General features: G+C 38.1%; 1 protein-coding gene across 1 annotated transcript; it reads left to right on the plus strand.

The window, feature by feature from the left end:
* Positions 1 to 68: 68 nt before the first annotated feature.
* On the plus strand, positions 69 to 22,018 carry CTR9 (CTR9 homolog, Paf1/RNA polymerase II complex component). Its single transcript, XM_040608021.1, has 25 exons — positions 69 to 199; positions 2,418 to 2,516; positions 3,135 to 3,374; positions 3,805 to 3,922; positions 4,529 to 4,618; positions 5,938 to 6,086; positions 8,627 to 8,734; positions 9,222 to 9,329; positions 9,449 to 9,685; positions 10,450 to 10,539; positions 10,636 to 10,764; positions 10,869 to 11,052; positions 12,058 to 12,146; positions 12,400 to 12,585; positions 12,762 to 12,849; positions 13,085 to 13,233; positions 15,296 to 15,412; positions 15,601 to 15,746; positions 17,225 to 17,296; positions 18,465 to 18,600; positions 19,129 to 19,275; positions 19,690 to 19,847; positions 20,124 to 20,220; positions 20,555 to 20,667; positions 20,937 to 22,018. Exons 1-25 carry the CDS (start codon positions 155 to 157, stop codon positions 21,343 to 21,345), a joined length of 3,504 nt encoding a protein of 1,167 aa, XP_040463955.1. The 5' UTR covers positions 69 to 154; the 3' UTR covers positions 21,346 to 22,018.
* The last annotated feature ends 5,243 nt before the right edge of the window (positions 22,019 to 27,261 follow it).

A 27,261-nucleotide genomic window follows, 5' to 3' on the forward strand; every position in this document is an offset into this window, starting at 1 on the left:
CGCTGCGATTGGCTCGTGGCGCCTGGCGGGAGGAGCCAGCCCGCCCTCCCCCGCCGTTGGCCCGAGCACGTCCGGGTCAGTCGGTGTTTGTGAGGGGAAGTGCGCTCGGCGGCCGTTGCGTGCTGGCGGCTCGGCGGACACCGCTGTCGCCATCATGTCGCGGGGGTCGATCGAGATCCCGCTCCGGGACACCGATGAGGCGAGTTGGGGGGACGGGGGGACTGGGAGTCGGGGATGGGGAGGAAGGGGCGCGCTGTATGGGGCGCGCCGGGGCGCGGGCGTTTGTGGCTGCCTCTGGCAGCTCTGTCCCGGGCTCGACGGAGAGCGTCGCTCCCTTCCCTGAGCGCTACGAATTGCTGGGGTCACAGCTGCGTCGCTTGGCGGAGGGCAAGCCAAGGCTTCCTTCGCCCGTGCCCCTCGGTGATCGGTGTCAGCCCCCTGCTAGCCGTAACCTCCCGTCCTTGCCTAGCCCTTGCTGGTGAGGCGGAGCCGCGGGGGGCGGGCAGGCGCTCCGGGGACCCTCGCAGTACCACCCGCCTGTGAGGAAGGGGCAGCCTTCAGGAGAGAAAACCCTGCAGGGAACAGCAGTCTGTAGTTTGTGCTTGTGTGCAGTGGCCTTGTCCAGCTAAATTCTCCCCTTAGTTCGTTAGATGCCGATTCCTCGGACTGCACTGGTTTGTAAACAGTATGCCTGTCAGTAAATCGGCGCACAGACAGGTGGGGCGGTTGGGCCGCTCGGTAAAGTTACCGAGTTAAAGTTCAGTGTGGGTTTAGAAATGTATTTAACTTTTCTTTATTTAAGGTAGACTGTCACAAGCCAAGGTTGAAAAAAATTGAGAGAAGTATTTGAAAATTTGCAGGGTATTAGAGAGTTTGAAGTTAAATCATTGCATAGCGGGTACTAAATTAATACTATAGTTAAATATGGTGTTGGAATGTACCACTTATAGGTTGCAGAATGCTTTCTGCATATTTGAAAATTTGCAGGGTATTAGAGAGTTTGAAGTTAAATCATTGCATAGCGGGTACTAAATTAATACTATAGTTAAATAAGGTATTGGAATGTACCACTTATAGGTTGCAGAATGCTTTCTGCAAACGTATGTATCCATACTCTAAACAACTCTGTCTTGTAAAGGTACTTTGTTCTCTAGGTTACATGTTGGAGGACTTTTTTTTTTTCCCCTGAGACAGAAACTTCTGTTTGAGGTGTCAGCATGAACAGTTGATCTTGGTGCCGCTGTTCAAGTTACGGCTAGGACTACTCAAATCCTGAAGTTCCGAATTAATCACTAAGGATTGCTATAAAATAACTTTCACTGCTCTTTTTTACTTCTGTATTTATTTGTTGTGCTGGTAATATGTTTTTCATTAATAACTATTTTAGTTTGTGGATAAGGGTTACCTGAACCTAAAAATATGATTATTTGTCAGACAGGAGGTACTGTGCAAGACAAACTCAAACTAAAGATAACAGTAGTAGCAGAAATATTTTTGCCAGTATTCTCTAGTTTTGCATAGTCAAAACTATAAGCCCTCATAAACTGAATTGCTCTAATTCAGTCTTCAAAGAAAGAGTCCTTGCACTGGCAATTGAAGTGCAAGCCTGGGTACAACAACTGCACCTCTTCCTTTCTGTAAAATTACATTGTAACTGATGACTAATATTAAAGGCAGTATGACTGAGTAGTAAGTGAACTAAAACGCAGTTAAATTGTGTTCCCAAATGTCCCACCTTGGGAGTATCTGTTTCTTTTTCCTCATTTTGCATATCGGAAAAGTAGATCAACATGGGAAAACAGTACTTGCAAAAAAGATTGCTTGCACGATGAAAAGTTGTTGATGTTGTTTGCTCATGATGACTATGGTTGTTAATATTCAGAAATTTAGTCCGCTCTTTATCATGTTTGCCACTTCAGTAGTCTCTTAATTTTCTTCATTAAAAAGTCATAAAGATTACTTTTACAGATTTTCAGCTCTGAGATAAGTCTTAGGTAGTATTGATTCTCTGACACCTGATTATTGGAAGGTTTTGACAGTATCCTAGATGTTTGTCTTACATGTAGGAAAAGTTTTAGAAATTTAGCAGTGTGCATTCCAGTTGGTTATTAGCTGAACTGTAAAAATTCTGAGCCTGAAGTCTATAGCAAAAGAAGTTGAGTGAGCATCTCTTCTTATTTCTCCCTGAGTAGTATCACAAACATCGACCTGTCTTCTCTGACGTTTGTGAGAGCCTATTACTTCTGTCTTGTACAGAATGCAATACATCATCACTTCTTTCTTTGTCTGTAATCTTGTTTAAACACAAGTAATTATTTATTTTTTCTGCTCTGAAATGTTTAGCTCTCCTTGAGTTCAATGATAGATAACATTGTTAATTTTTTTGTGAAAAGAACATCTGTATTGTTTGGTTCTAGGTTATTGAGCTTGACTTCGATCAGTTACCTGAAGGTGATGAAGTTATAAGTATACTGAAACAGGAACACACTCAGCTGCACATATGGATTGCCTTAGCGGTTAGTACATACATATACATATATTTAAATATACTGGTTTTATATATATATATTTTATTCAGATCATCAAATAATAATTTCCACTTCTTTGCCTTTATGACTAGGGATAACTGAATTCTGAGTAGGAACTTAATGGGGTTACTCAGATACTGATTCTAGGCCAGATATTTCTGGTTTGACATAGGCATATTAAGATTTTAATTTCATCTTTTTTCATTAAACAGTGATGCTTAAGGCCTGCTTGTCAAGTTATTTTTTTGTCAATCATAGTTTTCCTTGTTTGTGCCTTGGATACTGCCCCCTCCTTTTTTATGAAGTGCATAATCTATACTATGGAAAGTATGGTGAAATGTGCTAAAAGTCAAAGAAGTTCAGAGGAAGAACAGTTGGCTCTTCATTTACAGAGAGTTCTAAGATTTGTGTTTTAATGTAAAAATACTAAGTTGGGATGATGACAGGAAAATATTTGACTGTATTGGAATACCTGTCAGATTATCCCTACATTTATGTCTGATTTATCTGTATGTTTCTGAAAAAAGAATCTGTGTGACCTAAAGCATCAACTTGATATGTTACTTGCAGGGGTAGTATTGTCTGTTAAAACTGTGTGTTTTATAGCTGGAATACTACAAACAAGGGAAAACAGAAGACTTTGTGAAGCTGTTGGAAGCTGCACGCATAGATGGTAACTTGGACTATAGGGACCATGAAAAGGATCAGATGACATGTCTGGATACTCTGGCAGCATACTATGTGCAGCAGGCTCGGAAGGAGAAGAACAAAGATAACAAGAAGGAGCTCATTACACAAGCTACCTTATTGTATACTATGGCTGACAAAATTATCATGTATGATCAGGTAAACCAAAACCTGTTTAAAAATCCATATCTTCAAATTATTCAGTGATTGTAAAGAAAACAAGTATTGATTTGTTAAAGGGAAGATAGAAACTGCTCGGGCTTTAAAGTCTGTAGTGTGGCACATGTAAGCAAAACTTATATCTGAAATGTGTGCAGTGCAACTGTGAATAATTATCTCTTGCTTGGAACACCTGATAGAAATATGTCAGTCAACTTCCGGGGGTTGAAAAGGAAAGATTGGTTGTTACTCTTTCGCTTGATAATACATGAGCTTTAGAAGGGGATGATGGGTTTTTTTTTTTCTTCCTGATGTAAGAGAAGTAAATTAATTGTAGAAAGCATTATAGCATAGCCAGTTAATCTTTCACGTAGTCTAATCTTTGTATTTTACAAAGATAAATGTATCACAAATGTCTTTTCTTATCTAGAATCACTTGTTGGGAAGAGCCTGCTTTTGTCTGCTTGAAGGTGATAAGATGGACCAAGCTGATGCACAGTTCCACTTTGTGCTCAACCAGTCTCCAAATAATATTCCTGCTCTTCTCGGTATGAGTTTATGGGTATTTGTGTAAAAACCTTGTCTCTCCAGTTGATTTTGGAATGAATTATGTGCCTAAGAAGAGGGTGGGTGTGTGAGTAGAGAGGAGGAATGTGATAAAGTGGTGTGCACTTTTGACCAGAAACATGACAGAGATTACTTTAGACTTGGAAGTATATGTAAGCAGAAGAGATAGGAAAAAGTATAATGCTGTCTAGCATCTTCTGAGACCCACGGGCATACACCTAGTCCAATGAAGCTGTGGTACTCTGTTGAAGGTGAAGATACCAGTAGTGAGGGTACAGCATGCTGTAACAGTTACACTTTAATGTGCTCGCTAATCTAGTCATAGTAAGTGTTTTTCCTCTGGACAAGAAGAGAATTAAGTTTCTGCAGAAAACCATAAAAATATAAATTTAATGTGTTCCCATGCTTGGATTTTTTTTTTATATACTTGATATCAAATACAATAAAAGTTTCTGAATTTTCTGTTAGCTTTTAACTGTAATCTGAAAATCAGCAGAGCACAAGTTTACCAAATAATACTTTGGAGCTTCTGATTTATAACTGCTCTCTGTATTTCTGATTTATTTGTAACTGGTCTGTTATAACAGGTAAAGCATGCATTTCTTTCAACAAGAAGGACTATAGAGGAGCCCTTGCGTACTACAAGAAAGCATTGCGTACCAATCCAGGTTGCCCAGGTAAGACAGAAAATGTTTGCTGGTGGAAGCATTTGCTGTGCTTGCCAACTAACTTAGGTGTTTGTTATTAAATACCTAAGGGCTTTTTTTGTGATATGTATCTGTCAAAAAACCCTCAACCCTCATAGAAGAGTACAGGCATTTGTTGACTTGAAGTCTGTCTTAATTGTTAGAGAAGGAAATTGTGTTTAGGAAAATACTTCTCACTTTTTCTAATTATTACCTTCTAAAGAGCCACTAGAAGATGAGAGGCTGCATGTAAGGGAAGTTTAAGTTTTATGGCGAGGGAGGGAACTGTTTAAGACTGTTTCAGAACCTGTCTGTGAACCCTTGGAATAAGGGCTAAGAAAATCCTGTCCTAGCATTAATAATGAAACAAGACTTGAAAAGTACAATTCTATGTGTAGCACATGATGTGAGTTTTCCTGGTGTTGTGTGATTTAATGCAGAAATCTGGGAAAGCTATCAGTAATGGCTGTAAAAGCGATGCAGGTGATTTAGAGATACTAGTTCAGGGTATTTGCATTAGGATCATAAATACTCTGAAGTCTCTTGAGAGATGTGGTATACTTTGCCATAACGTGCCTGAAACACGCTTTGTTTCAAAGCTGAGATATATATTCTGTGGTCTGGTTTAGTGTAAGAACATTGCTGCAGAAGTGGATTTAGAAATGCAAGCTTTACTTTGAAACAAACATCTTTCACTCACTTCCCTTTTTCACACAGATACAGATTTGAAATTGCTGTATATAAATGTCTCTGTATTTGCAGTTCACAGGCAGTCTGAAAGGGCAGTGTGATGTGGATTCTCTGCAGTAGTTCATCTGTACATGATCATAGAAGTTGGAGGATGATAAACAGCATTTTGTTAGCAGTGAATTCTTGTTTATTTGAGGAGAAATGTCTAGCTAACCCGTATATTTGTCTGTGTTTTCTGAAGGCCTGCTAGTCTCTGGTGCACTTACCCGGCCTAAGAAATTTCCAGCCATTTCATCTGGCAATTTTTTAATGCCTTTCTCTGTTTTTTTTTAAATACAGTTCCATGAAAGTAATTTTTTTATTTGTTTAGTATCAGAGTCTTTTGGAGATACAGAGCAATGTTTTCGGGTGTATAAAAAAAATAGTCTTACTAATCTGTTAAAGTTAGTTTTGCTGCCAGTTGTGGGAGACTGCCTTTAAAAACACCAAATCCTTGAATGGCTCTACAGGTTTTGAAGAAATATTAAAAGTTCTGTTTTCGCTTCAGTTGATGTCCAGAATGTAACAAACTCATGAAAGTGGAATTCTGGGTTTCTGAATAGTGTTGTCTTCTTCTCTAGCTGAGGTCCGATTAGGTATGGGCCACTGCTTCGTGAAGCTGAACAAGTTGGAAAAAGCTCGCTTGGCATTCAGCAGGGCTCTGGAGCTCAATTCAAAATGCGTAGGGGCTTTGGTTGGACTGGCTGTTCTGGAACTCAATAATAAAGAGGTGAGTCTGACTTAACAAGAATCCATACTCAGTTTACTTTTTTCTTACCTGAAAAAGCAAACATTTTATCTTTTGAAAGGTCATCCAGTTTTTAAAAGGAGTAATGACTTTTTGTGATCAAAGTATTTTAAATCTGTGTCACTATTGAATGATGTTATAGGTACGTGCTTGTGATGTGAGCAGCACATTCTGAATAACTTTCTTCTGTTATTAGAAAACTTCAATTCTGTTGCTTATAGAGGTGTTAAGTACAGAAAAAACAGTGCTAGGTTAACTGTTTTAATTAGAATACTAAAAATCCATGGTGAGATGTGTGAAAGCATGTCAAATCACTTAAACCCCAAAGTGTCGATTTCAAAATCTTCCTTTAATGAGCAATAGTTATATAACAGCCTGCCTTTCTTAGTCATTTGTGACTGTCAAGGTTAACTAAATCAGTTTGTACTCAGGATGCTGTGAAAGTCCTCAAATACTTAGAGATCTTGCTTGCAATGACAGCTCTGTTCCAGAGTGTAAGGAATTTTTTCTGGAAGATCATCATGCTGACAGGAAGGTCAAGGCAAAAGACAGTCCCAGGAGATTAGTTTTAGGCTTTAAGGAACGTAAGTTTTCAAACAACTGTTAAAAGTTGTGTTCAAGCTGCCTGGGTGTGCATGCCACATGGTAAACCAGAGTAGGCAAGAGCAGGTTTTAACTAGACTGATGAAACCACATGAAAGTGGTGATCCTACCTCTGTAGATATTGTATCACTAGAAAAATACATATGGTCATATCGGTTAATTGGGATCATAAAATCTGAGATGGTTAATGCATGCTAAGGAAGTTTTCAGTGGAAGATTTGACCTTTTAAGTGTCTAAAAAAAAATATATATTGTTACATAATTTAATGTTGGTAAAATTTATTGTTATGCTATCTGTAGAACACATAGCTCACTAGAAAGATCTTTTGGTATTACAGAATGCCTGAAAATTGCTTTTTTAACGATATCATGGGGAAAAAAAATAACTGTTAAGACTTCCATGAAAAATTCCAAAAAATGTGAGCATGAGAGTTTTCTCTCAACCAACAATATTCTAAAGTCAAGTTTTTGTAAATAATTCAATGGGTGAGAAACTAATGAAACCTGCTATCTTTCTTTTTTTTTCCTGAAGGTCTTTTGACTAAAGTCAAGGGATGAACCCATTCACCTTAAGCTTCGAAAAGCTGTGATTAAAAGCTGACCCACTCAAATATGTTTTCTGTTCTTTGTGAGAAAGTATCATGTGTGCTTTACTTCAAACTTTTTTCACAACTTGCACTGCAAAGTTAGTATAACATCAAAGAGTTGACATGGGGGAGGGAGAACACTTTCTCTGGGGAAAAGATTCTTCTCTGAGTTGCAAAGTAACCCAAGTCTTTTATGTGCTGAGATATTTCTAATATTTCTGTCTTCCACAAGATGTTATAATGTCAAATCAGGGTTGAGATCACACTGTGTTTTCACTGAGCTCTTTCCTATCTCTGGTTTTCTTTAATAAAAGCACTTAGGAGCTTTGAGACCTCTAACCATCTATTGGATTTGGTTGAAATAGGATGCAAGACTCAAATTATTGGAGAGCTCAGACATACACATAGTGTGATTATAAAACCTCTTTGCCTTTGAAAATTAAACTGAGTGATTCAATATCTCTTAATCCAGATATATTATTATGCTAGGTTTGGAAAGAGTGCCTTTTCAAACTGAAGTTATGTTTTTTAGCTTTATGTTGGACTTCATCCTGTGTCACAACCTCATAAAACCTTATCTGTTCAGTAAGACAGCTTTCTCCTAAAGTAAAGCACAGATGCTACATGGTTACTAGGTGCCATTCTTGGTGTTTCTGTTCAGAAGTAAATACAGATTTAACTTGACACACTTGTGATAGAGATTTCATGGGTGTCCCAAATAAATAGCAATTATTTTACCAGTTATGGATTTGAACTTGTAGGTAAGTCAAATGTATACCCATGGAAAATGTTCTTTAAATTCTAGAGTTTCTTTAGAAAAAAGTTGATGTAATTATATCCTTATGTAAATACTGCAGACTTCTACCTTTTTTTTTTTTTTAATTAGAACTTAAGTTCTAGTAGTAGCTCTTAATTCAACATCTGACGTTCCTGTTCAGAATTTGAACATGAGAATATTTTCATTTCACTGTTGAACAAATTGTGTAAAGGGTTGAAACCTAAACCAAACAGGAACTGGAGACAGTGGACAGTAGAAGGAAGGCTATCAGGCTGTGCGTGTGAAATGTCAGAGGACTCCAAGACTAAATTTTAGAGTTTTTTTCCTGGAAAGTTCTGCTCTGCTTTTTTCCATCCCTGCGTGGTGGCTTCATTTCCCGTTTTCCATCTGTATGCTGCAGGGAGAGAAGCTAATAGCTGAATTTACTTTTTTCCTGTGAGCCTGGCAAAGTTTTGTCAGAAATCCTGCTGCAGTCTAGACTGAAGAATATAATTTTGAAGATAATAAGATACAGCTATTGAGATGCTGCTGATATGTGTGATTGTTTCATTTAGGCCGATTCCATCAAGAATGGTGTTCAGCTCCTCTCTAGGGCTTACACAATTGATCCCAGTAATCCCATGGTGTTGAATCACTTGGCTAATCACTTCTTCTTCAAGAAGGTAAGAGGTCTATGGAATTTTACAGTTAAATACTTGGTAACCTCTGAACAGCAAGTGTTCTGGTGTTAGATTCAATCTCATTTCATCAGGCTAAGCGGTGCCTAATATGGAACTGTTAATCTAGATGGACAAGTGTAAAGTTTTTGACTTAAATCATGTATAAACCTTTCTCAAGAAAGCTAAGAAAAGTTACACTTAACTTCTTACGTCAAGGTCACCTTTGTGTCCTGAAGGGTTTTGGTGGTATGTTGGGGTTTTTTTGGTTGTTTGGTTTTCTTTCCCTCTCCTGCTTCTTCCATGCATTAAAATATGAAATAGAGAAAAGAACAGTAACCACTAGAACTAAATCTGTTGTTACCTATTTAGTCAGTGCTATGGCTAAAGCTTTCTTGTACTTTCCAGTTATCCTTGTTCAAATAATAAATCACTTGACCGTAAAAAAGTGAAGGCTTTTCAAATTTCATTTAACCTCCCTTTTTTTTTTCAGGACTATGGTAAAGTACAGCACTTGGCTCTTCATGCTTTCCATAATACAGAAGTTGAAGCAATGCAGGCAGAGAGTTGTTACCAGCTGGCTAGGTCTTTTCATGTACAGGTAGGGCTGTTTTTAAAAGCCCCCTTTGAGATTACACTTAAAAATATGTGTTACAGAAGTTAATACAAAGCCTACATCTGAAAACACTACCTGTTCTTTATTTACTCCTTTTTAATTAGGAAGATTATGATCAAGCATTCCAGTATTATTACCAGGCCACGCAGTTTGCTTCATCTTCTTTTGTACTTCCATTCTTTGGATTGGGTCAAATGTACATTTATCGAGGGGACAAAGAGAATGCATCACAATGCTTTGAAAAAGTTTTGAAAGCCTATCCTAACAATTATGAGACTATGAAAATCCTTGGATCTCTTTATGCGGCTTCAGAAGACCAGGAGAAACGGGATATTGCAAAGGTGAGCTTTGCTTCTACCAGCATCATACTTCTACATACAAGAGTAGAACTTAAAAATCAGACTTGAAATCAGACTGTAACCTTAAGTTGCTTAAACCTCAGGGTTACTTGGCTATAGGCACAGAATATTTAATATTTGACAGTCATGAGAGATCCTCCCAACTGTGGTGGGTCACAACTTCTGGTCAGAACTGAGACTCCTGGTGGATTCTGGCTAAAGCACATCCAGGAATTTAGAGTAGCCCCAGCCTCATGTTTGTATTTAGTGCTATGAAAAGGGCAGAATTCTTCCCATATATGTTAAAATTCTCTGAAGATGGTAAGTTAGCTAGTGATTTCCTGAAGATGGTGAATGAGCTAGTGATTTCCAGAAAACACTTGTCTTAGCTTATCTGGAAGGACAATATTATGCTTTTTGTTTTTTTAAATGGAAGGGTTTTTAAATCTAACATTGGGTAAATAAATGCCAAATATGTTAGACATCGCTTTTCTGGCTTCTCATGTTGTGTAAAAGTTTCTGCTTCTCTTAAGACTTTAAGCGGGTGTTACGGTCTACAGGAAAAATACAATAACAAAGGAAGGAAACCAATACAATTTTTTTGTGTGTGACCAAACCGTGCAGATGTTTAGGATGTTTTCTTTTACATTATGGTATGTCTTTGTAGTGTTAAGATTAATACCTTTACTCTTTGTTTTGATTTTGTTTACATTTTTTAAACAGTTTGTGTCCACGAAGAGGCTTAATTGTCTTCTGCTGTTTTTCAGGGACATCTCAAGAAAGTCACAGAACAATATCCTGATGATGTAGAGGCATGGATTGAGCTAGCCCAAATTCTAGAACAGACTGATATACAGGTATTATTAATACATGCTTGGTGAATTATGTGTGCTTTTCCTAAAAGCACATAGAACTCATTATTTCTTTCATCCACTTTCTCTTTCTTTGTAAAGGGTGCACTGTCAGCCTATGGTACAGCCACACGCATTCTGCAAGAGAAAGTACAGGCTGATGTCCCACCAGAGATTTTGAATAATGTGGGTGCTCTGCACTTCAGGCTGGGAAACCTAGGAGAAGCAAAGGTATGTAATTGCTTGAAGTTTGACTTGAGTTTCCTGACCACCCAGAAGTTTTCCTTTAAGAATATTCTGGAGTGCTTTATTCCTTGTTTCTTTTTATACTTTAGAAATATTTTTTGGCATCACTGGATCGTGCAAAAGCAGAAGCTGAACACGATGAGCATTATTACAATGCTATCTCTGTAACAACGTCCTATAACCTTGCCAGACTATATGAGGCGATGTGTGAATTTCATGAAGCGGAGAAGCTGTATAAAAACATTTTAAGAGAACATCCTAATTACGTTGATTGTAAGTAACATTTAGTATTTTAGTTCCACAGTCCTCCTTATAATACCAAAAATCTTCCCATTTACAGTGTCTTTCTTTATATCTGTCATTGTCTTTTCATAGCAGTTTTGGGGCCTGCTTTCCTACCTGCTCTTTCCCCTACTGTTTTTTTTTATGGCCTGCATCATCCTTATAGTTCAGTCTCCAGGTTTAAGCCTTCTAATTATTGTTAAATCATACTGTGCTCCAAAAATCTAGCAAAATTGGCTTATCTAGACTTGCATGCCATCGCTCACCCCCCACCGCCACCAAAGCCTTAGCACCTCAGCCCTTGGGTGCAATCAAGGCCATCCACTTGATATGCCCATGCTTTGCAATTCTAACTATGTGGGTGAAAAATAGAGACCCTTTGGGAGAATCACTTCTATCTTGGACTTTGGCCTTCCTCCAGGGAAGCAGGGCTGTTGAGGGTGTTGGCACAGCTTCTTTTCACATCCTGATTTTTATCCGGACTCTGTTCTTCCTCTTGTCCCCAAAGAGCTGACCTGTGATGTTTTCTGCAAAGGCGAGGTGGTAGCTCTTGCTAAGCTGCAGCGTATGGCATGCCCCTGCCTAATCTATAGCCTCTTTCCTGCTTGTTTTCTGTTGTCATTCTGCTAACTGGTATTCTTCCCAAAGCTTGTGGAGACAGGAGAGCTGTTTAAAGTGGAGGGAAGAGAATTATGTAACTTGACGTATCCTTCTTTCTTTGAGGTTTCTCATGAAAATTATGAAACCAATTAGAAATGGAAATGTTTAACTGTTAGAAATCTGCAGATTCTCTATGGCCATTGTGGATGGACATTTGTCTTCACGTGGTGCATCTCATTGTGATTAGTATAGGAAAGGTGTCTTAATGTTTGCTGTTCTTAGCTGGTGAAGAAAAAGATTGCTTTTGAAATTCAGGCATGGCCAGTATTTTCTTTGTCAGAGATTACTTCTAACCTTCTTCCTGGTTTCTATTTTCTTTTCTATTTTTATTTTTAGGCTACTTGCGCTTGGGAGCTATGGCTAGGGATAAAGGAAATTTTTATGAGGCTTCTGATTGGTTTAAAGAAGCACTTCAGATAAATCAGGTTCGTAACCCTTAAAGTTAAAACACTTGAAATACAAACAACTTAAAATTTTATTTTCCTTTTGTTGCATTTTTATTTTGTTTGTTCACAAAAAGTAGGGGAAGAAGAGAGAACTACCATAATCTGCTCCTATGTTTTTTTTGCTGGGTTTTTTAATATGGATTTCTGCTTAAGAAAAGTAGCAGTTTATACTTGGGAAAGTAACCTTGCAAAGGGAAACTGGTTTTGCAACTTAAAGTGAATTTTTATTTAGGACCATCCCGATGCATGGTCTCTGATTGGCAATCTTCATTTGGCTAAACAAGAGTGGGGTCCAGGACAGAAGAAATTTGAAAGGATATTGAAACAGCCCTCCACACAAAATGATACTTACTCCATGCTGGCTCTTGGCAACGTCTGGTTGCAGACTCTACATCAACCCACAAGAGACAGAGAAAAGGTAATGGGTGTCTGTCTGCCCTGTGTGTGGTTTTATTTATTTATAATATGCTGTTAGCTACTCAGAGCCTTTTCTTGATGCCTGTTTGGCTTCTTACATCCCATAAAACTTCTGGGTAGATCTTTTAATACCCCATTATAGAAATGAGTGATCAATTGGAATATTTCTTTCTGCAGGAGAAGCGTCATCAAGACCGTGCATTAGCAATCTACAAGCAAGTACTCAGAAATGATCCAAAGAATTTGTATGCTGCTAATGGCATAGGTGAATATTAGACTCTTAATTTTCCTTCAAAAATGATGATATTCTTACGCTTCAGGGCGTGAACGCTGTGTAGTGGAGCACAGGAAAGGATAGCTTTCATATGGCAGCTCTGTCACTTAGTTTTTAATGGGAACCTTTACTCAGGCAATAGTTAGTTTTCTTCTGTAGGAGTAGGTGAACCTGGAAGTTCTATATGTAAGGAAGTAATATGCTGTACATATTACTTTCCCCTTAGGAGCTGTCTTGGCGCATAAAGGATATTTCCGTGAAGCTCGTGATGTTTTTGCTCAAGTGAGAGAGGCAACAGCAGATATCAGTGATGTGTGGCTGAATTTGGCACATATCTACGTGGAACAGAAACAGTACATCAGTGCTGTGCAGATGGTAACATCTCTAAATTGAACTATATAATACGTTGGGTTAGATGACTTCTGGGTGTTTCTCTGCTGTCATAGCAGCTGTGAAAGTTTCTGAATGGTATTTTAACAAGTTAAAGGTCTATTCCTAGCATGTTGCTGGCTGTCAAGTCTAGATCTAAAAACAAACTGCCAAATGTAGGTAAGGGTTAACAAAGCACCTTCCAACTTTTCTGTGCTTTTTTTGTAGCAGTGTTTTAAAACATAATTGGGTTAGAATTTTGGTCTTGGAATTAATTTTTAGTCAGAGACGTTTCAGTCAGTGTAGTTACTGTATGTGATTTATTTACATCCAGATGTTACTGAAATAAGTAAGTAGAATTTGCTGCTAAGATTAATAGCAGTGCTTCCTACTTTTATTCTTGCAAATGATTGCATAAATAACAATCAGAGCTATCTAAAAAGCTGACTGTGCCATGATTTCTTTCACCACAGTTAACACTACAAGGTAATTAATATTGGAAGAAATCTGTTGAGGTCATCTAGTTCAACCTGCCCAAAGAAACCAACTTCCAAGTATCCAACAGATTCTAACTAAATTGACTCAATGAGTTGATCAAAAGCATACACTTTTTTTAAGCCTACTTGTATGTTGAATGGGACAGAAGCTTAGAACAAGCTTGTTTGATTAAGACTGAGTCCATACTGAGGCTCAGAAATACTTAATTTGGAGTTATTCTGAAGCTTTCTGTGATGGTTATAAGAAAGGCCCAGCATCTCTTCCTTACCTGATCAGGACCTCAGTAGTTGCTATCCTCCAGTGAACTACTGGTAACAAGCTTTGGTAAAACAACCGGATTCATTCTGTTATGTTTGAATGGAGTCTGTTCGTTGGGGTTGTTTTGGTTTTTAACGCTTAGTCTATTTCTATTGACAAAAAGCCTGATGAGAATATAATAGCAATTGTTTAAGCAGTGAATTACAGTGGGAAACTGGGTATAGTTTCCACCTTCTTTTTTGTCAGAGAAGTATTTTACTCATTTGCTAATATATTTATATAAAGCTGTTAGTAGAAATGTGTTTCTTTACTGGGGTGGTTTATTGTTCCCTGGCCTCTGCTGTGCGGTTAGTAAAAGCCACGGTCTGAAATAGGCAATATTTGACTCAAAGGCAGACTTAAATTCAGAAATGAACTTAATAGTCTAGCTTACTGCAGCCACAAGAACTTTTCTAGTAAGTTCTCTACCATAAAGCATACAAATTCAAGGCAGAGTTAAGCTAAATACAAAACCTTTGACTCTGAAGGTGAGTGAAAATCAGGCGCTTGCAGCACAGTGCGATCCAAAGGTGGTGACTTCAGGCATATTACAGTTCAGGGCAGTTTCTGTATTTGAGCTGGAAATAAAAATTTCTTTGTTATTATTCTGGAGGCTTAGAAAAAAGGTGAATGAATCCTTGAGAAAAGAGTGTGTCAAACAGAAGTCACTCAGTGCTAAGTTTCGTAACTGTTTGAAGCTTTAATTCTAGACCCACAAAACCTACAGTAACAAGTCTTACACTTCAGAGCAATTAGATACCCTTTGACATGCCAAGTTACTCAGCTAGGTGGACAGAATAAATTTGATGTTGAGATGCCTGAAAGATGTGGATTTTTTAAATGATTACATAATATATTTGGAATTACTACATTAAATATGTTTCAGTTTGTAAAATATCTTATATGAATAAAGAAAATAGATTCCACACACACACATCCATACTGTGGAGAATAATTGAGCTCTCTTAAAATGAGTCATGTTTGTTGGACTTTGTTACAGTAGATGGTACTTGTATTCTGTTGCATTTTAAGACCTACAGAGCCTCCCAGACGGCTGCCAGTTTCCAAAAAATCATACTTGCTCTGGAATAGCAGAAAGAATGTTCTCGTCAGTGAAAAGGAGGCATCCATGTAGCATGACACACTTCAGAAAACAGAAGGCATGTTAGCAGTAATGCTTTTTAGGAATAGGAATATTTTCTGGAGTTAGCCAACCAAAATCACTAACCGTTGTTGCCTCTTCATTTGATTTTTTTTTTTTTTCCCATTCCAGTATGAAAACTGCCTCAGAAAGTTCTATAAGCATCAAAATACTGAAGTATTGTTATATTTGGCCCGGGCACTCTTCAAATGTGGCAAATTACAGGAATGCAAACAAACTTTGTTGAAGGTACGGATATAAAACATCATATATCACAGAATAAAATTACTGTAAGTCGATTTATGTTTGTGTCTTTTTAAATTCAGTAGTCTGGGATTGAAATAATGGTGCTTATTCTCTGTATGCCACTTCAGGATACTTCTGTTTCACGTTATAGCATATCTTAAAAAAAGATAAATAATGCTTTTTATTTACAGGCCAGGCATGTAGCACCAAGTGATACAGTCCTTATGTTTAATGTGGCTTTAGTGCTACAAAGACTAGCTACCTCTGTCCTCAAAGATGAAAAAAGCAATCTAAAGGAGGTGCTTAATGCTGTGAAAGAACTGGAGCTAGCCCACAGGTAAAAATTATTTATTTCTTATCATTCTTAATCTGTTTTGTTGTTCCCTTACAGTAAATTTGCTGTGTAGGTCACAGATCTGGATAGAAGAGCAATCTTTTTACAAAGCTCTGTGTGTGATTGTAGAGTTCCTGGTAGGAAAAGGAAGGTTGGGCCTAACAAAACTGTGGATTCAGACTTCGCTCCAGAGCCAGTTTTGTTTGGCCAGGTGGCCAATATGTATTTCTCAAAGGGTTTTGTATTACTGTGACCAAGATGCACTTCTTCCTGGAAAAGCGTTGTTGAAAAAAATGTTTAACACTTGTTTTGATGATTTCTTGTAAACAACCTATAAGGTTCAGAAGCAGTATCTCTTTATATAATATAAACCTTTAATGACTGGTAGTCCTTGAAAACTGATTTCACCCTCCTGTTTGCAAATAAAGTCTAAATACTCTTATAGCTTAAGAACAGAAGCAGTTTCTTAAGTGCATTTGAGACCACCTAGTTCTCTTTTTTTAAAAAAAAAAATATTTCTGGGTGAAAACTGTGATCTATCTGATCCAATCATCACCATCTTTGACAGAAAACTTTCAACCATTTATTTTGCTCCTAGGTATTGCTGGTGTAGCTGGTGCTTGCTTTATGCATTCCTAGCTCTGCTGTTACGTCAAGGAAAGATGTCTTTCAGTGATTTTGTCAACTGAAGCAAGCCTTTCATACGAGCAAGCATTTCACAATCCAAGTGCTTTACATAATGCAAACTAAGCATTCAAACACAAATTTTAACTTAAATTCAGGTGAAAGCTTGTTGCTTATTGTCTTGAGAAAGTTGCATGAAAGTACTTATTTTTACCCATTAACTAAATTCAGATGTCTAACCATGTTTTGGAAAATATTTTCCGTAATCTAAAACTCGGAACAGAGAATTACTTTCTTAATGTGCACAAGAATTTGAGTTCAGTCTAGCATGAAAACACTTCATTTAAAATGCCATGATGGAATATGGGGAGAAATCATGGCAACCTTGAAAGTTAGTAATTTTCTTTTAAAATGAATTAGAGAAACACTGATCAAACAGTGGTCATCACCGCTTACCCATCTATTTGAAGGTTTGAAAATAGGTTTTCTTTCCTTTCCTTACGGTGGTTTCAAGCATTTAAGCTATGACAGATAAGGAATAAATCTACTGGCATCAGCAGTGTACTTACTGCTAGGAGCCAGTAAATGAAATCTTAGAACTCTCTTTAGAATTTCTCTAGGTTTTCGTTCCACTCTAGAGTGGTGTTTTAGAATGTTTTAAATTTGAAGGACTCTGTACTTTTATACTGTTGAATTAAAAGGAGCTGCACTCAGAAAATTGGTGAGTTTTTTTCTCATCTGTTGAGTTTTATACGGTTGTAATCCAGGACTAAATGCTTTGGTTTAAGGCAAAATTACAATAAATATGTAAGTAATGCCAGATTTGCTTGGTTTTGTTTGTTGTTTTTTTCCTCCAGGTACTTCAGTTACTTGAGTAAAGTAGGTGATAAGATGAGATTTGACTTGGCACTTGCTGCTACGGAAGCCAGGTAAAAAAAACCAAAACCAAATCTCACCCACAAACAAATCCTTCATTCAGATGCTTCATTCAGATGCCAAGTGGAATGTTTTTTTGTCTTGTTTTTTCGTATGAAAACTGGAATCCAAAATTTCAGCTGACAGTTTCTTGGAACATTAAAAGTAAAAGTGCAGGGTTACTCCTTACTACAGTTTCATTCTTTTCTAACATTTTTGAGTGGTCTAAAACTCTCAGCATGTGGTGCCTGCCATTAGCTGGAGCCTGTGAAACTTCAGCTGTTTTAATGGCAAATTTTCTGTCAATGAGAGTGCAGTGACAGTTATTTAACATCTCTAGCTCTCACTGTTTTGACTTGTAATAATCTAACAGCAGGTTTGCTTTCATGGAGATTTTTTTTTCAAGCAGCTCATGAGTGAATAGCATGGGTCAGTTACTGAAATGCGAATTTTTTTTGTTTTCCAGAGTCTAGTCTGCTTTAACTTTTGCTCAGGGTAACGAGCTTGTACACAAGCCTGTTCAAATCAGTTTCCTTGTAAGCTTATTTCACTCAGTATCCCCTGTGTTTCACTTACTGCACGTTCCTCTAAGATTTTCATAGCCATATACAAATAACGTCTGTTGGCCATCATGCTCTGTACATTGTAAATGGGTATCATTAAAGCGCTTTGTACAGAGAAGAAAATTTTAATATTTAAAGAAATGTCATTGTAATGTTAACTAGGAGGGTGTTGAAAGCCCTTTGCTTTAATGTTTCACAAGACTTGAACACGTAACACAACCTTAACTCTTAGAACAATTGGGATTTTCAAGATAGAATTTCTATCTGTCTTTCTGATTCGGTTTGCTAGCATGTTGTGTTTAAATAAAGTTCATATTAACTATACTTCTGAAACTCCCCAAATTAGCTTTTATGGCAGTTTTGTATATGAGTTGGGTAAATTTTAAGTGTGGAGAGAAGTATGTTGTGAAATATTATATTACAAGGTAAATTAGCTTACTAGAAAGTGTTTTAGTTTACTCTAAAATCTATGCTACTCTTCTGTTGTGCTATTTCAAGTAGCTGCTTCTTTCTGTGTCGGTGTTATAGACATGGTGGTGTGATGCATGCCCTTCATAAAGCTATTTCTTGTAGTATGTGTCTGCCACCTTCCTTGACTTGAAATCATTGCATGTTACAGGCAGTGCTCTGACTTACTGAGTCAAGCACAGTACCACGTGGCTCGGGCACGCAAGCAGGATGAAGAAGAGAGGGAACTGCGTGCCAAACAAGAGCAAGAAAAGGAGCTGCTTCGCCAAAAACTGCTTAAAGAACAGGTTTTATTTTATTATATTCTGCATAGTGTATTTTAAAAAAGCATACTTTTATTTTTTTAAACAAGCATACGTATCAACAGTATGTACGCGCCTGTTGGTCTGTGGTGGTACCTGGTGTTACTGATAAAATGTGTAGTAGGCTCTTCTTAATTATAGTAAGGGCTAGCAGAAAACATTATAGCCAACAGGTGATACTAATTCTTTCTTCCCCACAGCCTCAGAAGTAGATATTTATTTTTACAATGAAATAAAACTGGTGCCCCAGAAGGTCTGCCATGAAATTTCTGTACTGACAGGTTGGATGAGGAAGCACTTAGTGGAATAGTTGTTCTAGACTTTCGCTTATTGTAGTGTAGGCTTGCAGAAATTTTTTTGGGTTTTTTTTGCCACATGGACCTTCTACTATGGTATAGATTTTCAAAAGTCAGTTTTCCAGTTCCTTGCGAGCAAATATTGTATACACCAGAGACTATAATCACTGCGATGCTGCAAATAGGATAGTAACCATTAGTTTTCTCCCCGTTTCAGGAAGAGAAACGCCTAAGAGAAAAAGAAGAACAGAAGAAACTTCTGGAACAAAGAGCTCAATATGTGGAGAAAACCAAGAATATTCTGATGTTCACTGGTGAAGTAGAAGGATCAAAGGAGAAAAAACGTGGTGGTGGCGGAGGCAGGGTAGAACAGAATTTTTTTATCTCCTTCATTTTCCCATTTTGCTATATGGTCTTTTTCAGTAGCACAGGTTTTTAATTTCAAGTTCTTGGGCTCCACTGAGTAAAATTGAACAGGTTTAATATTCACATGTAAAAATTGGAAGCTAATACTTAAAAGTTCCAAGCATAGTGGCATCACCAAATTCTGTTCTATTCAGTTGTTAAAATAACAGAAGATTATTATTTTATATGCAAGTTTGGCATCGTTTTCTCAATGACATCAGTCTAGAGATTATGGGAAAGTTGGCACAAGAAGGTCTGTATTTTTGTATCTTTGAAAACATGTTCAGATAATTTCTCTTTTGAATTTTTTCTGGTAGCTTTTTAAATGAAAGGTGAATGATAGACTGTATTGTGGAACTTTTATTTATTACAGCGTTCAAAAAAAGGAGCAGGGGAATTTGATGAATTCGTCAATGATGACAGTGATGAAGATCTGCCCATGTCTAGAAAGAAAAAGAAGAGGAAGGGCAGTGGTAGTGAACAAGATGGGGAAGAAGAGGAGGGTGAAAGGAAGAAGAAGAAGAGGAGGAGGTAACTGGTGCTTTAACGTTAGACACCTCTAGGAAATAGCATGGCTTTTAAGCATATTCTCATGCAGTCTTTCATAATTGTTAAATGAATTGTTGTCAAGAGGTCATGTAATTAATTTTCATTTCCACATGCACCTTAGAAGGCTTGAACAGCAACTCTGCAAAAGAAGTATGAGTAACACGTGATTAACTAGGTATTCTGTGAGACTGCTGGTTTTTGCATGTATTAAGTCTTTTTGCAATGTTTTATGTCATACAAAATACATTTCTGTTTAAGACCCCAGAAGGCAGAAGAGGGGAGTGATGATGAAGAACATGAAAATGGTCCAAGACCTAAAAAGCGACGTCCGCTTAAGGCAGAGAAAAAGAAGGCAGTAAGTTAAACCCTAAGTAACTGCATCACTTCCTAAATACACATTTTGGAGTTCGGCACTATCCTAGTCAAGAGAGGTTTATTAATGTTGAAAATTACAACAAAACTTCTCATAGCAAACTGCCTTTGAGCTTAATTTTATCCTTCTCCCCTGTTGCTATTGCTACTTGGGTGAAAGGATGAAAAGAATATTTCCAAAGCCATCTAAGAATTAAGTGATAGTAAATGGAATTTTTTTTTAAAAGTGTGCCTGCTTTTCTGCATATGTTTTCTGCATTTGAGGACTTTTTAACCAGCCACATGAACAAGCAAGCCTTTGTTTTTCCCCAACACAGCCCAAACCAGAACGTCTGCCTCCTTCAATGAAAGGAAAGATCAAATCAAAAGCCATCATTTCATCAAGTGATGATTCTTCTGATGAGGATAAACTCAAAATTGCTGATGATGGGTAAGAACCTTAATTAACTTTGTACTAAAATTTCAACGCATGCTTTCAAGAGAAACTGCAGGGTTAATAATAATGAGATAATGCAAAGATAATGAGAAGCCTTTCATTGTACTCACAACATTGCTTTCCATTGCAAATTAATTCCATTCGTTGTTCTCATTCTGATAATGCTAGCATTACATAAATCCTGGTGTCTCACCTTATTTTTAAGCTAAGGATAGCATCTTTTTCATACTGGTTTTGATGTTTCTTTTTTTTCTTCCCTACAGACACGCTAGGAATAGCAACAGTGATTCAGATGATGGGGAACAGCAGCACAAACAACGCATTGTTTCTGATAGTGATTCTGATAACAGAAACAAATCTGGTAGTGAGGCAGGTAGTCCGAGGAGGTCCAGTGTCCACCCATCTGAGGAAGATTCTGACAGTGACAGGCCAGCTAGAAAAAGGAGGCGGTCAGATTCGGAGCAGTCTGACAATGAGTCTGTACAGTCGGGGAGAAGTCGATCTGGTGGATCAGAAAATGAATCTCGCCCAGCTTCTCGCAGTGCTGACTCCGACAGAGATTCTGAGAGAGGATCTGACAATGAGGGTTCTGGCAGAGGATCTGGTAATGAGTCTGAACCAGAAGGCTCCAACGATGAGGGGTCTGAAGGGGGTTCAGATGACAGTGATTAAGTCTAAATTACAGACCATCTTTTTAAAACATTCATGTAAATATTTCAGTTATGGGGAAAATCCAATTTTTATATTTGAAAACTGTGATTTAAAAAACCTTAATGTTTTAGTACACTGTTGTGAGACCTTCCTGTGATTATTTCTGTTAGCAACTAATGGATGTTTCTCTAAGGTGGCTTATGGTGTATTCTTAAATTGAAAGTGCTGTAGGTGAATGGATCCCTGTACTATAATCAGCACACCAAGGATGGAACGCATGGAAAAACTATGGAACGTAAAATCTCTGTTTAGGTGGTTCCAGAGTGGCCAAAACTGTGTGTTCTGTGCTTATACATGCATAGATGGATCTTAAAATCCTATCAAATGGAACAAAAAGCTGTGGATATTTATCTTTTTCCTCATTCTGAATAAATGTCAGTAGGAAGGTTTTCGTACTTTCTATTACAGAATACATTTGCCATGATGCAGCTCCTTATATTTCCAAGAGTTTCTTCTTTTGCTTCTGTTTTTGTGTTAAATCAGGTGAAAAGGTGCAGATACTAAAGAGATTTTATAAAGTAGCGATCCAGATGTAGATGAAATACTTAAATTGGCAGATAAAAAATAATTAGAGAACTCCGTATTACTTGAGGAAGATAAAGCTGCCAGTATCACAATAAACTGTTCCTGTTTATTTGCTTGGAGTGATCTATTCTGCCCCTGAGAAGGTATAAGCAAAAAAACCCAGAAAATGTTAAATTTAACAAAGGAATCTGTTCTGTAGAAATAATCTTAACTTTATTTTAGCTTGAGTACATGGATTTTGGAATTAAATCCTTTCGTTATAATGTGTTCAGGAACAACAATAAAAAAATTGCTGTGTTGTAGACAAAAGTGAATCCGATTTCTCCCTGCAGTTCTGAAAAAGATATTTCCCCCCCTGCCAACTTTTTTCGCTGGTCATCAAGTCCTCTGTGAAGCGTTTGCTAAGAGAAGATTATGTAGATCTGGATAGTGTATTAATACTGTTTTTAATAGACTATATAGCCTAAACTATGTTGCTTTGTTTTTAGAAGGTCTGGATTGTCACTGCTAATACTTCACTTGAAGTACAAACTGGAAGTTAGTTTTCCCATGCTGCTATTTCTGGTTTGCTGTGAGCATTAGCTGTTCTCATTGTGTATGGTTTTTTTTTTTTCCATGTGTTTATGGGCTGTTGGTAACCATAGCAGCCAAAACAGGCTGTAGGACCCTTGAGATGTCTCCCTTTGTGGCTCAGCTTGGTATCAAGTTTCTGTATGTGGTCTTACCTAAAACTTAACCTGTTTGTTAACGTGCACAGTAGAAGAACAGCTATCGTGTTTGTTGGATTAGAGCCAATGTTAGCTGAGTCTTCTTGTTGATATAGTCACTTTTTGTGAAGATTTGTGACAGTCCAAGACTTGGAAGCTAGATAGCTTTGAAGACATACGCTTGAGGGAAATCTGTGGCCCTTATAGAAGATTATTGTCTTGATAAAGAGAATCATGACCCAGGTTCTCACCCCTTTCAGAGTCACAAGCAAGCAGTGAGTAGGTGAGGTGTGTGTGCCTGATGTCTCACTGCTTCACTTAGGAAGCTGCAAAGAAGTATGAGGAAATTAACGCAACTAAGGAAAGCTAATACATGCAAAGAGACAAATTCAGCAATGGCAAGTGTGAGAGTAACCAGCTTTTAGCAATAGGAAGAAAGAAAATGTATAGCACTTACTATGGGATCTTAGAAAAATTTTCTGCCTCAAATACTTCTCCACTATCATAGCCTTTTGTATCATGCTATTAATTGTAAAAGGCTGAAGGGTTTGGGTTGGTGCTGTATGTATCAAAAGGTATTTTCTGTAGGTAAAAGTTGGCTCTCGATCGTGCTGAGTGGGTCTTCAGATCCAACATCCAGTTGGAGAGAAATATTTTCAGTGAGTCTAAGCCAAGAGTGGTTTCCATATGTCTATTGTCTGAGGAATGAGTGCGTTTCATAAGCTTTCCACAGTTGGAAAGGAGGCTTGTAGGAAGAGGTTATGACTTTGTTACAAAACAACTTGAAAGGCGTGATATAGTAGAGGCCAATCAGCAGGCAAAGAAAGGGGACAGGAGCTGCTGCTGCTTCTCTTGCCGTGCTTTTGCTGAGCAGAAGGTGGGGCACAGACCCCAAAACCCAGGACTCTGCCTTCCTTCTTCCCTTTGATTAGGAGGGTTAATGGGAGGATTAAGGTTATATATGTGATGTGTTGCCATAATTGGAGAAGAGGCTGTGTTTTAGCTTAATTCATATTTTCTCATGCTTGTTTTTTGAAAGCGCAGTATTACAATGTTGCCATCGTGCTTGGCAGCGTGCCTTGTTTTCTGAAGTAGGTGGTTGGCTGGCAGCTATTAAATTCCTTTATTTATAGCACTAATGTATTTGAGAATAGAATACAGGAGTTAGAAGCGTGGTACTGCATTGCTATAGAAATACTTTATTCCTAGTTTGGTATGTATCCACTAACAAGTTTTCATGAACGTATGAAAAGAGTGTTTCCTATTGAGCTGTAATGCAGCGTAGCAATTTGCTCTCCTCACGTGCGAGCATGTCTTCTCTAGAATGCAGTAGAGAAGGATCATGTAAAGTTTGCTGTTAGCAAGCTGTTGATTTAAAAACCCCACCTCATTCCTGAAACTTACAGACTAGACTTCACAGAACAAACACTTTAAATACAACTTAAAAATAATTACAGTTGCTCAGTTGCATGGTTGCGTGGTTTTGCGGTTTTAGTTTTGTTTTTTTTTTTTTTTTTAATCCACTTACTCACCTTTTTCTCTTTCAGAATCTTTTCCAAGTCAGTACTTGGTGGGAAAGAGTAGCTGTCGTTGCTGAGTAATAAGGCATCTGTGCTTAAATTGGTTCTTTGTCTTTCTAAATGTCCACTTCGGCTAATTTAACTGGGGAAACAAAAGTAGTCTATCCACAGAGAAGCAAGGTGCAGGAATATATTTGGGAATGTACTGCCAAAGGAATGCTTTGGACAAGGCAAGACCTGTGGTAGGAGCAATACAGCTAAAATTGTATCAGTTATTTTCATAAGGAAGGGCCTCTTCTTGGGAATAAGTTGCTTTCCACGTTAAATATCTCCCTGTTTAGAGCAATGTTTTTTGTAGCAGGGCCTTTTCCTCCTATACAGATTTAAACTATTACTGTATTAAACTGTATTGCTCTTTGTTCTTATGATGTAGTGCTCAGATGATCCTCTTGTTTGATAGTAGTAGCTGACTTGAAGTGAATGAATCTTGAATTCACGGGTTACCTGGAAAAATTCCTACAGCTGGAGCTGCAGTCAGCAAGGACAAATTCAGTATTAATATAGGTGACAAAATAGATTTGAAAAAGGGTATGTGACCAAATACTACTACTTGTCATAGCTGGTAGTACTTAACACTCTCCTAATAACAGTCTTCTATTATTTAGCTAAACGCTGTAGTAGCTCTACAGGAGGATTTGGAGACAGAAGCTAGAGGATACCAAATACAGGAATACTTAGGAGAGAAATTCCAGGTAAGTAATATCTAAAACGTGTAGGTTTCTATCTTGTCTGTGACTTCAGTGTACATCTGCTCAAACTTTTGTGCAGCTTATACTTGAAGTATTTGAAACTTTAAGATTTTTTTTTATTAATATTCTTGGCAGAACCTGTAGAAGGTACAGATGTATAGTCATGCAGCTCATAACATGTCTCCTATTCCTTTGGTCTGGAACTGCTAGAGAAGTTAAGAATGTTCATCATGGTTATGTTCTTTGAATTAAGTTTATTTTATTGTCAGGGCTAGACCTGTCCGTCTGGGTTGTTCTCATGCCCTTTTTTATTTTTTCCTTTACCCGTAGGCAAAAATTCCTCCTTGCTCTGCAACCTCCAGAGCTTGGGGCTGCCTAAGTATTTGGCCTGCAAACTTAAGTCATAACAGCAGACTTAATTGAGTTTACTTTTTCCTTACAGCTCCATTTGAAAAGATACATGCTACAGAGTCCATATTGCAGCTTCTAAATACGTATCCTCCTTAGTTTGTGCATGTCTCTGTATCTGGCTGTTTGGAGATGCCCCCAGCATCGGGCAGGCTGTGTTTGCTCGGAAGTTTACAAGCGCCTCGTACCTTCCCACCCATTCCGTGTTGATTAAAACACAAATGCCCTGGTTTAGCCAAAGAAGCAGTTTCTTTTAGTACCTTAGGGTGAGTGTCATGTGGCAGTGACTTCTGCGGTGTTTTCTGTTGCTTTAAAAGAGTCCAAGCCCTGCTCTGGCTCTTTGAGCCTTTCTGAGCCCTTCAGAGTTCTTGGATGAATTTCTTCTCTTGTCTCTCTTTAAGGCTCTGTGAATACCATACGCTAATTGCAACAGCCAAAGTGTTCTTGCATGCATTGAAGAATATTGTGGTTCTGCTCTGGTTTTTATGGCTCGGATCACTGGCCTCCTGTCACAGGTGCAGTTCACTGGTCCCACAGTACCTTCAGTGACTATAGATACAGTCTGGAATGATCTGCTTAGACCTATATTCTAATGCCTAAGTGACTTTCTAATTTAGGTCACAGAGCGGTAGTAAAGAACTGAATCTTTGCTAGCTGCTCATCCTGTAACAACAGGACAGAGGAGGTGGTAGTTGAAGAAGAATCTCTTGCAATGCTATATTCCCTCTGGCTCTTTCCACAAATCCATTCAGAGAAAACTGCCTTTAGAATCCTCCCCCCTTTGCGCCTGAATGTTCTGGCTATACAGGCACTGGGCTATATCGACAGGCTGCTGTAAGCAGGACACTTTCAGAGGCAAGATACTAATTGATCTCAGTCTTGACTTTCCTTGCACCGGTGACAGTTTGCTACCTATTTTGAAGATACATCACAGAATATGAAACATCTCTTCACCTCCACTCTTTCAAGACAGACAACTGTTTTGTTCCGACTTCCAATAGAGTTTGAACTCCATAAACTAGCTCTTCTGTATCTGCCGTGATGTACTGAATTATGCCTAGTACGTGTCCTGTTCTTATGGGAGTCTCTCTAAGCAAAAAGCAAAAGGTAACTTTCTTTTTTCTTGTGGGAAGCTGTCTTGGATGAGCTGGAGAGGAAGAATTATTGTCAGCAACTGTTTTCTAATACTACAAAGGAAAGAGGAATTATGTCTCATCAGGGTTTGCAGGAAGTAAGCATATTCACATGCAAAATCAAGTTGGCGGTTTTACTCAAAATGGTCTTGATTCTCCAGACACATACACCTGTAACCTCCAGCATACCTACTTCTAAATTTCAGCAAAGACATGCCTGTTAAGAGTGGTTGCACTTAATGGTGAGTACAGGCTGCTTCTGGGGCACATTTGTCTGCTTTTGATGATGTCCTAACAGGGGTGCTTGACTTGTTCTGCAGAGCTACAGGAAGTTGGAATTTGTCTCTCTGCTCAGAGTTACTATTTCTGGTCAGATCTTATCTCTTTAGATTGTTATCACTTAGCTTAGTATCTATTAAATGCTCTTCATAGATGAAGACTGTGCTGGTTAGGCAGTCAAAAGCATTTGCCTGGATGTATACCGGGAAGCACTGGGCTTCTGCCTTGTCCCTCTCATCTTCAAGCATTTGTTCTGGTTTATGGTCACTGCATCAGGAGAATTATTAATGTGTGCTTGCAGGACTCTTAACCTGTAACTCTTTCTTGGAGTGTTCCTCATTTTGTTCTTCAGTGTGCAAGGCACAAGAGCCTTACAGGCATTAGCTTGAGTTATGGATATAAGGTAATGAGGTAGCATTAAATAAACAAAATTGTTTTATTGAAAGGGACAGGGAAGGAAAGAAACAAAAAGACACAATGTGTCAGCTTGGTGCTTCAAATAGATACGATTTGTGGTCTTGATGCATAATTAATTGAGTCTCTATTTCTTACTTAG

The sequence above is a fragment of the Falco naumanni genome, chromosome 10, assembly GCF_017639655.2.
Source record: "Falco naumanni isolate bFalNau1 chromosome 10, bFalNau1.pat, whole genome shotgun sequence".
NCBI lineage: Eukaryota > Metazoa > Chordata > Aves > Falconiformes > Falconidae > Falco > Falco naumanni.